Source organism: Leptinotarsa decemlineata, unplaced genomic scaffold (assembly GCF_025532065.1).
Source record: "Leptinotarsa decemlineata unplaced genomic scaffold, Ldec_3_MD MMD2_P_RNA_scaffold_2, whole genome shotgun sequence".
NCBI lineage: Eukaryota > Metazoa > Arthropoda > Insecta > Coleoptera > Chrysomelidae > Leptinotarsa > Leptinotarsa decemlineata.
This window is the reverse complement of record NW_027412529.1, coordinates 19,234,061-19,247,457: the sequence shown is the minus strand read 5'-3', so window position 1 is coordinate 19,247,457 and position 13,397 is coordinate 19,234,061. Positions and strand designations below refer to the sequence as shown.

At 33.7% G+C, this 13,397-nt stretch overlaps 1 protein-coding gene across 1 annotated transcript in view; it reads left to right on the top strand.

The window, feature by feature from the left end:
* The first annotated feature begins 4,660 nt into the window (after positions 1 to 4,660).
* Positions 4,661 to 13,397, top strand: part of LOC111507807 (RAD50 interactor 1) — a 28,182-nt gene continuing 19,445 nt past the window's right edge. Inside the window, exons 1-6 of the mRNA XM_023163166.2 lie at positions 4,661 to 4,996; positions 5,050 to 5,218; positions 5,864 to 6,099; positions 9,437 to 9,610; positions 10,595 to 10,882; positions 10,944 to 11,049. Of these exons, the coding sequence (XP_023018934.2) occupies positions 5,081 to 5,218; positions 5,864 to 6,099; positions 9,437 to 9,610; positions 10,595 to 10,882; positions 10,944 to 11,049 (942 nt within the window). The 5' untranslated portion in view covers positions 4,661 to 4,996; positions 5,050 to 5,080. The remainder of the gene's footprint in view (positions 4,997 to 5,049; positions 5,219 to 5,863; positions 6,100 to 9,436; positions 9,611 to 10,594; positions 10,883 to 10,943; positions 11,050 to 13,397) is intronic.

Below are 13,397 nucleotides of genomic sequence, written 5' to 3'. Positions count from 1 at the left end.
ATGGTTCCATATTATGAAGGTGTCGTCAACATATCTCAACCAGACTCGAGGTTTCTTGTGGGCTTCTTCAATGGCCAGAGTTTCAAACCACTCCATATATATGTTGGCTATGACTGGTGAAAGTGGCGATCCCATTGGCAGTCCCTCATCTTGTGTAAAGAATTCGTCCTTCAGTTGGAAATAACCGAACTACTAGGGTCAATTGAAGTCACACAGGAAGATCAACTAATTAGTTTCGACGTGGAAAGCCTTTACACCAACGTTCCGGTCGAAGAAGCACTCCAAATCATACAGAGAAAGCTATCCGAAGACGGGAACCTGAAAGAGAGAACGAATCTACCTATAGAAGTAATTATGGAATTACTAGGATGCTGTGTACGAAACTGTTATTTCCAACTGAAGGACGAATTCTTTACACAAGATGAGGGACTGCCAATGGGATCGCCACTTTCACCAGTCATAGCCAACATATATATGGAGTGGTTTGAAACTCTGGCCATTGAAGAAGCCCACAAGAAACCTCGAGTCTGGTTGAGATATGTTGACGACACCTTCATAATATGGAACCATGGGAATACTGAACTAGACGCCTTTCTGAAACACATCAACAGCGTGAGACCTTCCATCACTTTCACAATGGAGAAGGAAATCCACAATGAATTGCCATTCTTAGACGTTTTGGTGAAGAGGACCGACACTAAGTGGGAAACATCTGTATACCGAAAACCCACTCATACGGGACAGTATCTGAACCACGAATCCAACCACCATCAATCGACAAAAAGAGGAATCATCAAGACTCTATTAGACCGTGCTTTTGGGCTTTGTAATACAAAGGAAGGTCTCGAGAAGGAACTAGACATCATCAAAAGTGATCTTCAGCGGAATGGATACTCCAAAGCGATGGTAGAAAAGACTTTGGCCAAAAGACAGCAGGAGCCTCGCAAGGAAGAGAAGCCGTCACAACCAGTGCTTTCACTTCCCTACATCAGAGGATTATCGGAGAGGATAAGAAGAATTGGTTCCAAGTACAACATTAGAACCTGTTTTAGATCCGGTAACACTATCCGTAGCAGCCTCACGAAAACCAGGCCCCCAAACGCGGACTGCGATTCCAAGAATTGCATTTACCGGATACCCTGTGAGTGCGGAAAATCCTATATTGGTGAAACTAAGAGGCCATTGAATATTCGCATTGCCGAGCACAAGAAGCACACACAGCGAGGAGAAACCAGCAAATCAGGAATAGCAGACCATGTTTGGACCCATCAACACAACATCGAGTGGTCCCAAGCTGAGATCTTGCACAGAGAGGAACATTGGTTCAGGAGAAAATTTAAGGAAGCCGCATACATGTTGTCCAACAACGTATTCAGCCAGGCCAGCGTAGATATACGAAACATATGGAAACCCATCATCAAACGAGAAATGACCAACTCCCGCCAAATCGGTCATCTCTCACGGAATCAGTGAAGCGGAAAATGGAAAGTAGAGAAAGTGAAAGTATTTCAACGACCTATAAAATAGTCATCTCTCGGAGGAATCAGTCCAGTCATCACCCGAAGACGATTGTAGATACCAACAATCGAAACGTCGTGAACTAACGTGACTTGGAATCTCTACACTTTTTTATTTTTATTTTTATTATTTTTATTATTTTCTTTTTGCATTCCTTTAATTTTTATTTATTCAATTATTATATTTTTACTTGTAGGTTATTTTACTATCATTTCATTTTAGGTTTATTGTTGCTTAATATAATTGTTATTTTCAACTATTCTTTTTTAATTATTCTTTTTTACTTGTTTCAGGGATTTCAAATCATTTTATATAATAGACAATGGAAGTCCGAACTAGTGAAATTCATCACGAAACATTGTCAATCACCTTCAAACAAGAAATTGATATTTTTCAAAAATTCTTTAGTAAGCTTCATTACACTAATTTGTAAGCAGCTTCGTGGAGCAATAGTTTGAGCTTCAATACAGTCATCATGGTTTCAAGTCTTACTAGGTCTGTTCAAAAAATAACCTGAATTTTCAAATTTCGCGGATTATTTACATTTGATTAGAGATTGTTTTTTTATGTTGTTATACTCGTCTCGAACATATGTTTAAAGTTAGAAGTGTTCTGCGTTTTCGGCGATTTTCTGTTATCGAAAAAAATTTATCAATTAATTTGCATGAAATTTTGTGTGAAAAATGGAATTAAGTGTTCAAATACACTTGAAATGATGACAATGGCATACGGTGATTGTACTCTGAGTGAGAAAAATGATTACAAGTTGTACAAGCTTTTCAACAAAAAGTTGAGAAGATGTGAATGACGTCGCTCACACTGAACGTCCCATTGTCGAATCACTATTAGAGAAATGACTGAGAAAATCGGCATATCAGTTGGCTCGTGCCATATCAAAAAACCATCGCATGAGTATCGCTCACGATACTCATGACGTAAACGCGATCCAGATTTGCTTGAAAGGGTCATAACTGGTGATCGTATCATAGGTATATGGTTATGACAATGGAAGAGCCAAGACCAAAAAAGCACTTCAAGTTTGATGAAATGTCAAAGTTTTGCTCACTGTTTTCTTTAAGTACCATGGCGTAGTATATCAAGAGTTTTTGCCTCATGGTCGTACGGTCAATAAGGAGTAGGTATTTTCTTGAAGTTATGCGCCGCTTGCGTGAAGCAATACGAAGAAAACAACCGGTATTGTGGACAATTCATGACTTTTGCATCAATTATGCACCTCATTGCTTGTTCGTTATTTTTTAGCCAAAAACACCCTAATCATGCGTCAGCCACCGTATTCACTTTAACAGCCTGACCACGGGACACTCGCCGATGCGAATATTCGCGCGGTGCGAACGGCGAAGCGACTGAAACAAACGCATAGCAATGTACTTATGAAGCCACGGCGACCGGCGAAATGTACCAAGCGAACCGCGTAGGCGACTTGGGGCGCGACCGGCGAGTAAAACAAATACATGAATCAGAGCCACGGAGTCGAGCGGCAGTCGCGGCGAATACTGCAGTGATCAAACGAGTTTAGTTGTTTTCGCCGCGAAAAATTAACACAGAGACTTTTATTACTGAAATACTAGCTAGACCATCTATTTGGAATACTGATTTAAAAGTTAGAAATTCATTATTTATTCTACCGTCAATTACAAGTAGAAGTTGTTTTTTGTTGTACGAAAAATTACTGTCATTCAATTTAGATTTTTGCAATAAATAACATAATTATCTGAAAATGTTTTCATTTCATGAAATATTAATATACAGGGTAACATTTAATTACCTGATAATATTTTGGGCAAAGATAGTTCCAAATAAATTTTGTTATGAAAAAATCCGCATTCATTCATCGCTTTATTTTACACTGAAAAATGGATATTGAAGGGCTATGTCGGACTCTGGCAAAGAAGTAGCTTTTATGAAAATATCGGAACTTCGATACTGAACTTTTGAGTGTTCTGTGCCTCAGAGAGTACATTAAATTATTATTCTGGTGTTTACCGTGAATCGATTATACTACCAGATATTATATAAGCCAAAATTCTTGAAATAAAAATTGTATATGTAATTGGTACAAGCCAAAATATTATTGTCAACGTAATCTCAGAAATTGCCGTCTTGCCGTTGGATTTCTACCTGTTGGATGGCCTTGTTTCAATTTAATGAATAAACAAATTATACAAGAAACATGTTGGTTTTTTTCAATTATTTACAGGTTTCCTTTGTTTTTTCCTACACCCTTCTATAATAATACACTTATATTCCCATAATTCGTTACGTTTCAGGTTCGAACCAGCAATGAAATAGCCTAATTGGATATATAACAACGCCGTAGACCGTTAGACCACCGGCCGATCTTTAACGAAGTTCAGCTTAATTTTTTAGTGTTGATCGACAATCACCTTATGAGTATATTATAAATAATAAGCTACTTTATTATTCGTAACTAATGAAGTGGTGAAGCATCATTTAAATGTTTTTCAGCCTATCAACAGTGAGGCTAGACTACTTGGCAATGAATACACTAAACGAATGGCTACAGAGTATTACCAATCAAAATAAAAGATATTATATTTCATCAAACTTCATATAATACTTAAGTTCCTCTGATATATGTACTTGATTGAAAAACAAATCGAAAAACGTTTTTTGTTCAATTCAATTTCATTTGTTTGATATTTTGTTCATCAATTAATTGTGGCTATTTCAACTAAATTCATAGCAATTCTGATAGCAAAGCATATTTGTGTCTGAATCTATTTTCTTCGTGTTATAATTCAGAGATTCGAATCCTATAAATGGAAACATCAAGATTTTGTATGAAAGTGAAAGTTTTCTGATGAAATATCAGTGAATTTGAATAAAAATTATACCTACAAAATTCAATAGTAAAAGTTTGTCAACAATTCAGTCTATCAAAAATATATTATTATCATAACGAAAACGGATATTAATTAACAATATTATTTTTCTTAGTGTAGTGCATAGTGTACACATTTGAATCACTACCTGGGTTTTTTTCTCAGTGTATCAACTAGTATTTCTGTCAGTGCTGTGACGTATATCTTGTACAACGAACATCAAAGGTTCCGACAATGCATTCGCCTCTCTGTAGTTGTGTACTCTTTGATCATACAACTTCTTGATTACTGCGTTACAGAATGTGACGAATCCAACCCCAAAATTTTCACATGGAAATATGCAACACGTAAAACATCGTGACATATCTGACGTTAAATGTTAGAGTGACGTAAATACCAGGACGTGAATTTTTTCATCTTTTTTTGTTGTTGGAGTCAAAGTTCTCTTTTCAATGGTCAATCCATATTCATTATGACGTCACTGCTCTAACCTCACAAATAATTTAAGGTTCAAATAAATGTCATTAGGTACAAACTAAATATTTTAGGAGGTTGTCGCTTTTTCAGTATTTTCTAGAAAAAAAATATTGAAAAATTTGGTGTCCCAATGAGTGGTACGTACTAATTGTAACAAATATTATCACATTAATTTTTCATTCTATTACAGGTTATGCCAACTCACTACTATACCAAAAAAAATGTTATTTTCAACTGAGATTAAACGAAAAGTTATTGAAGAGTTGAACGAAAAATATGGAGATGAGTTATTGGATATTCAAAAATGTACCAAGTTACGAAATGATTTTTTTAGAGAAAAAAATTCAATTCAGAACCAGGTAGGAACCAAAAATATTTGAGTCTATTTACTTAATAGGAATCGCACGGTGAAAGATAAGACCTCATGAATCCGTAGCTCGCACATGTTTCGACCTCTGAGAGTTGTCATTCATAGGAGTGAAATAGCTGGGTAACAAAAAAGCATAATTTAATAGATTAGGACATCTCGTCATTAAATAATATATTGTAAAATTAAAGAGAAAAAACAAACAATGCAATATTTTAGTAAACACCTTCAAGATGTTGAGGAATAAACACCATCTTCAGCTCTTTTAAATTTCACAAATTGTTATGTTGTTTTTCTCTCCTGAATCCATATTGATTTTTAAACAATTCTTCTAATAAATATCAAGATCCATACTTTCAAATGAAACCTGTCCCATAATTGGTTCCATACTATTGAAAATCATCCAACTGCTGGTTCAATAGTTAAAATCAACATATTCATGAGCACTTGCTATCTTTTTTTTTTCATTTCAACTAGATATTCATGAAAAACCATAAAAAAGAGCAATTCTCAAAGTTGAATTTCTATTTCAATTAGTGACCTTCATTAAAAATGATTTAGTGGTTGTATGAGTTTTTGTCAACAACAGAATAGAACATACCTTAAGTGAAACAAGCTAGTAAACTTTCAATTTTAGATTGAAATTTCCAATACTGAATGTATAATTGGTAAAACAATTAAGGATGCTGAGAAAGTTGTTGAAAAAGCTGAAGATGTCATAACTAGATCTAAAGATATAATGTTGTTAATAAAGGAAGATTTGGAAGCTGTTGAAGAAGTTAGAAGAAATATTAAAAGATACTTTGACAAATTAACCAGATTGCAATGTACTTTACAATATATGAGAGTCCTACAACATATTGAAGGCCTAAGGTAAGCTATAGTAGGGTAATTTTGAGAAAAATTTCTATTTTATTTTGTAGTTACTATATCTAATGTTACAAGGTATGTTTGTGTGATGCAAGGTATATATATTTGTAATCATCAGAATAGATAAACTTTCATTTATCTTGAATTTGAAGTACTTTTGATATTTTGGAAAATTTAATTGTTTTTGGAATGAGTTCCAAATGATTTAACCGAATGTTTCTTGCTCCCATTTTCGAATATAGAATAAAAAAATATCTTTCGTCTGATTTCTACTACAAATTTTTAAACCATTTTCAAGTAAACTGAAGTATTTTTAGGTTTTCAGGATGCAATGTAAGGAATTAACAGCAATTTTTATTTTTATTACTGTAGCCAAAATTAGATGTGACCATATGGTAACACTGGGCGGTTTAACTACCTATTTATAATACTTGAAGAAAAAATACGAACAATTATTAAGTGTCATTTATTTTAAGTAAAAAACAAAAACTGTTATTTTAGCCTAACATCTACTTCTTATGAAATATAGAAAAACAATCAATACAAACACCCACTTCGCATTTTTTGCACATTGTTCTCCACACTGCGGAACAGCCCTTTCGGCACAACGTCGCCGTTTGTTTTGTCGAACTCGAATAACCAAATGATCCCTTTTATCATAACGCATATCATCCGATACCCTGTTCAAGGAAACTGAGCTTGAACATGTGGAAACTTTACCAGGACCTTTTGGTGGATCTCCGAAAAAGTTCAAATAATATTTCGCAATTTCCCTTCTAAACTCCAGTTGCGGAAGAGTCCCTCCAGATTTCTTGTGGAGTTGCCAAGCATTCTGCACACATGCATCCATTAGCCACGTAAATATGCTCCACCACCACTTTTTACCCCTCATACCAATGCGGTATCTTGATATATTCTCATCCATAAGGTCAAACGCCACCCATATAAGAATAATAAGTTCCAATCACAAATGGCTGAGGCATTTAAACTAATTTTTTCTCGGCGCTTGAATATCGGCGCACAGATCCCATTGGTTGTACTCCAAAACATGTTGATGCCAAAGTGACAACTACATTATCAGCCCAGTGAACATATGAAATCCCATTTCCCTTATCAAGAATAGATTCGATAGTACCTCTCGGTTTTTTCTTAAAGGTCTTCTTTCCTGTAAGAGAGCATCCCTTAGGCAATCTATTTTCACGCACAGTTCCAGTACCTTGATACCGTTTATCTCGTAAATATTTAAGGAGCTTTACACCTGTAAATAAGTTGTCAAAATAGAGTTTTTATGGTTGGAAACCTTTTACTCTTTCTATTTCTTCTAGCATTTTCACCATGGGCGCTGATGCTTTACCGAATAATAATTCATATTCAGGAGAGCGGCGGGGGTTATTTCCCTGATACATTTCAAAGTTGATGAGGTAACCAGAAGCCGTATTCATACACCACATTTTATAGCCGAAACGAACTGGTTTACCTCGGATAAACTGCTTGCAGCTGTGTTTTCCAAAATATCGAATCATTGATTCGTCATAACATAGATGCTCTTCAGGCTCAAAATAAGCTAAACATTTTTCCTTAATCTTGTCCATTAGTGGACGCATTTTCCACACTTTTTTCAGACAGCTCTGGTTTATTATTATCAGCGAAATGAATAAAACGTGAAATTTGCAAAAATCGGTCCCTGCACATAGACATGTAAACCAGTTCATTTCTCATGTCATTATTCGAGTCCCAGTAAAACCTTTTTCCTGGTAAATCATTATACTCACTAATAATAAGTATGCCAATGTAGCATTTCATTTCTTCTACAGATACTTTAGGATCGGGAAAGTTTTTGAATAAGGCATACCTAGACGTTTCCTCGATCATCATTTGTATTATGTCGTCATCGATAAACAATTCTAATAATTCCACAGGACTTAAATGTTGATATGGCTTGAAGTCACATGTTGGAAAAATTTGGTGATTTGATTGCAAATCGCCTTGGACCCAGTCAAAATCCTCTACATCAACAGTAATTTGTGTTATCGAAGGTACTTTGTTTTGTGATGACGAAGGAGACCTATGTTTTGGTGAAGCATGAAGTGATCCAAAACTTCGCGACACATCATCAGAACTGCACCCACCAACTCTGGTGTTGTCCAGGAGTTTTATTTCGCATTGAGCTCTAAGTTGTCTGCCAAATAAATTGTCAATAAATCCACTACCATCTTCATCCCCTGAGTCTACGTCTGTCAAAACGTCCGGATCGGGTGGTTCAATAAATATTTCGTCTATATTATCACTATAAGCTATCTGTAGGGCATCTTGAACTGAGAAACCCTTTCTATAACAAAAAAAAACAATTTGAAAAAAATCGCTAGTGTAACTGCCTAGCGTTACCATACAGTAACAGGCTGATGTATACATCTGTAGCTAATATAACATAACTCAATTTTTGATGGAAAAATAACTTAATACAATATTTGATATTAATTTTCATTAGCTAATAAAGTTAGAAACGGTTTTATAAAAAAACTCGAAGTATATACTTACACAAAGGTTGTCTCCATAGCACTTTTACACAATAGCAAAAACACCTAGTACAAATGTCGTCTATACCTGTTATGAACTAATCAACACGTTGAACTATTTTTAAGAGACTCACAGCGCCATCTCTCCACCTGGCCAAAAAATAGAGTCGCAGCACCCTTTACAGGAAGCTTAAACACTTGTGACCATACCTTAACGCTAGGCGTTAATGGGTTAAAACTCATTAATACCGTTTAATATATGACTTTCACTATAGTGAAAATCATACAATAAACGGTATTAATGAGTTTTTGTTTTAGAACACATAAATGTAATTTACTCATAACATGATCAGATACGTCTATCTATCTAGTTTGTGCATGTTCTTTACTAAATGTCTGTCATGATATTCTTTCGAAAATTATTTGGATTGCACATAAATTGCTGACCTGTGATTCGGTGCCTCTCACTTGCTTAAAGTTGACGAAATGTTTCTGTCTCTTTGTTGAACTGCCAGTAGCTAAGGTCTCCAGTATACAGCTCCATATGTTCTGATGTCCTCTAAATGGACAGTATCCAGTAAGTAACCCTAGTGAAGATTTTCCCATTTGTGTTTCTAATACTCTTTATAGCTCCATACTAAAGATTTTAGTACCTTCCACAGTCGGTTCAAGGCCAGTATGTTGAGGCTTCAAATTGATATTCTTTGCACCAGTGTACGCTCATAGGGATGTGTTTTAACCAAGCAGGTTGCTGCAATATAAATTTCTCCCGCCTAATACATTCTAGCTGCTATAAAAGAATGCTTCGTGTTTTCAATTTTCAGCGAAGCTCTACAGAGAGAAGCAGGAAGAGCTGATGATGAAAAATGTGCAACACTTTTTGCAAATTTAACTGAAATAAGTAGAAACTTAACAAAATTTGACGGTGTCCACTTGAAAGATCATTTAAAAGAAAACATACATTATTGGCATGATATTCTAAAAGAAAAACTCGCTAAGTAAGTATTGCAATAGTGTATAAATTTAAAATTTCACTCTGTATTATTAATTTTTATAGGGTTCTTTTGACTGCATTATTTTTTTTTTTCAATTGAATAAATGTTAATAAGGATTTTGCTATAGCGTCTTAGGTCATAGGTACAATGTGATTCCTGCTGCAGAGCTTAAGATTACTAAATTTACAAAAACAAATATATATGAAGAAATAACCAGATGTTAAAATTATTCTTTGAATCTGTAGGATGATCTATTTAGTCATGACTAAAAATTAATGAATGACTGATATTATTTTTGGTTAACGCGTTTGCACCCCTGACATTCTTTTCTTGTTTAGAAAGCCCCCTTCCCCGGTGCCACTACTCTGAATTTATGTAGTGATTCTGCTGATGGCATCAGTTTCAAAAAATAAATGTGTTGTAATTCTTATAAATATAGAATAAAGAAAATAACTTTTATCTAATTTATAGTACATTAATTATTTGTTACGATCGGTTTCTGTTCATTAGATCATTTTCAAGTAATTATTATTTTTAAGTACAAAGTTCATCAATCTAATAAGGTAGTTCTTATATTTCATCAAAATTTCTTTTTAATAGTCTTTTTGCATGGTATATATCTCTCCTTTCAAACTTTATTTTGTCCCAGAGATTTTCATTTTCGAAATAATAAACCATTGTTATGAATGGAGAGTATGCCTTCCAATGCATAGTACACATTAGAAAAGTATATTACTGAGCTCAAGCAAATCAACAGTACCAGTGAAATTTGTTCTTACAACTTAATGTGTTCTTGAAAAAAACTCCTTGAGATAATATAGGTTTTTTCATAATATCCAATAGTTCTTTCATACATGCAATGTTATTCTTCTACATGTTGAGCAAAGAATAAAAAATGTTGTAGTAACCTAACAAATAAATCACTCAAATGATCCAGTTAAATTTTACGTCTGAAGATATTAATGGTTCTCAACGATTTTATTTTAGAGATTTTGGAGAGGTTTTAGCTGCAATAAAGTGGCCATTTGTGAGTGCGAATTTTTCCCTTGTCATTCCCTTACCACATCTTATTCAGAAACTACAAACATTAACAGAATATTTGCTACAAATAGAATTACCAAGTGAGAGTAGCACACCGATTGTAACATCGGGATTACTATCAGACTTTCCTCCTTTATGTTTACCTATACATTTTTTGGTCCAACCTTTGAGGAAGAGGTTCATTTACCATTTTTATGGAGCAAGACAGACCAATAGGTTGGATAAGCCGGAATGGTAATATCACTGTTATGTCAATTTCATTCGACACATTTATTCAAGTTCATCTCTTTTTAAGGTATTTTACACAAATCTTGACTTGGGTAAGAGATCATAGAGATTTTGTAGATAAGTATATACAACCTGTGCTAGAGAAGCTGGGACTTCATTATACCAACGCCAAGGTAAATTACATAAGGACACATTGTAAAATTTATTCAAGGCTAGTATATAAGGCATATTGTGAAATTAATTTAAGACACTCGAGACACAGGTACCTAGAAGATGTATCTATGGTATAAATAAGGATAACATTGTTTAGTTTAATCTTCCTCTTGAAGATGATTACTTGGTGTCGAGGTGTTAAAATAACGGTTTGGTGTTGGGAAAAAACTCCAGTGTTATTGATCTACATTTTATATTTTGTCACATCGACAAAGTCTTTAACGGCTTCTAGTAGGTCTACAAAATGATCAGAATAACCTCGGTAGTCTTTATTGGTATGTCGTTTATATATAATAGGAAAATGGACAGATACTATCATTGTAAAAATAATGTCAGAAAAAAAATACAATTGAATACCATCTAGAAATCCTAAAATACATGAATATTGATTAATTATTGATAATAATCAGCAGTTTCTTTAAAGTAGGGTGATATGTTTCTTCTATCTTCTGAAAGAGAACATGGATGAATCAAATAAATGGATTCATATTCAATCTCATATTCCAAACAAACATCGTTCCAGTGCAATTTAAATCATCAGTTGTATCACCCATATATAAATCTGGGGATAAAACTGATATATGTAACTACAGACCCATTAGTGTTATCAATAATTTTGGAAAAATGTTTGAAAGATCGGTTAATACACTTTCTAGACTCAAACGATATAATCCACCGACAGCAGTTTGGATTTAGAAATGGTAAGTCTACCACTGATGCAATGTGCTCGGTCATAACAGAAGTAACTGAAAAATTAGATGCTAATAAGAAATGTATCGCAGTGTTTCTTGACTTAGCGAAAGCATTTGATACCGTGAATCATGAAAAGCTCCTCCATATACTGGAATGTTATGGAGTACAAGGGACAGTATTGAATGTCTTTCGCAGTTATCTCTCAGATAGAACACAAATAGTTAAACTGAATGACACCTTAAGTGATCCAAGAACGATAAAAATAGGAGTACCTCAGGGCACAGTACTTGGACCTATTCTCTTTTTAACATATATCAACGCATTCTTATCTTCATCAACAAATGCAAAAGTAATATCGTATGCGGATGATACCGTCATGTTGTTTAATGGCAATACATGGACTGAGACAAAAGATTTTCTGCAAAGAGATATGGAAATTGCCAAAAACTGGTTGGATAAGTACCAATTATCCCTGAATGTCAAGAAAACACACTATATTGCATTCTCAACAACAGATGTTAATAGACCCTCCTTCAGTAGTATAAAAATTAAGAACATCAAGGAGGAAATCACAGAGTTGAAAGAAATCAAGTACTTAGGGGTTAAATAGATAAAAACTTAAAATGGAGTAACCATATTGACTATCTAACAAATAAAGTGAGGAAGCTTATATATAAATTTTATCAACTACGAGATATCCTCTCTAAAAATCTCCTTTTATTAATTTACAAATCACTGGCCGAATCACTCTTTCGTTATGGTATTCTAGTATGGGGAGGAATGTACAAAAATGCTCTACAAAAACTAAATGTCACTCAAAATTATATATTAAAAATAATATATAGGAAAACAAAACGTTATCAGACAACACTACTTTATAATGAAGACGTTGGTGACATAAGATCTCTATATTTTCATAGCCTATGTATATATGCCTACAAATACAAGCAATATCAGAACTATCCTTCACATAACTATACAACCAGAAGTACTACAAACCATCACTTAAGAATTCCCAACTACAACAAAAATATTGTTCATAGATGTTTAATATATACTTTACCTAAAGCATTCAACCTTCTTCCATCCAGTATAAAAGAAAAAAAAATTCAAGAAATTCAGTGTTCTATCAAAAAAATATATTTTTCATAATTATTACACCTTTCTAAAAATACTGAATAAATAAATTAATGCAACATTTACACTTCATTGCTGACATACGCTTATGAAGTTTTCATTATGTTTTAATATTATTCCTAAGCCATTTTATTACAAGACTTATTTGAAATCCGCATATATAATAGAGTTGCACAATACAAGTGTTCAATCACTTAGGTGCCAAACTCAGTAATGTAATCAGAAATAAGTATAGCTAACCAAATCCTCGATTAACTTGCTGAACTATAATATGTATAGTATATTTCCTAGTAAAAATGTATGGTATATATGTGTATGTATATATACGTGTATATATGTATATATATCATATTTATCATATTTATTGTATTGTTATCATCTTCAATTGTATAAATTGTATAAAAATTGTATATTGATTTTGAGAATCCTATTGTTACAGTGCTTTTGTATAATATGATTATATTAAATATTAAATATC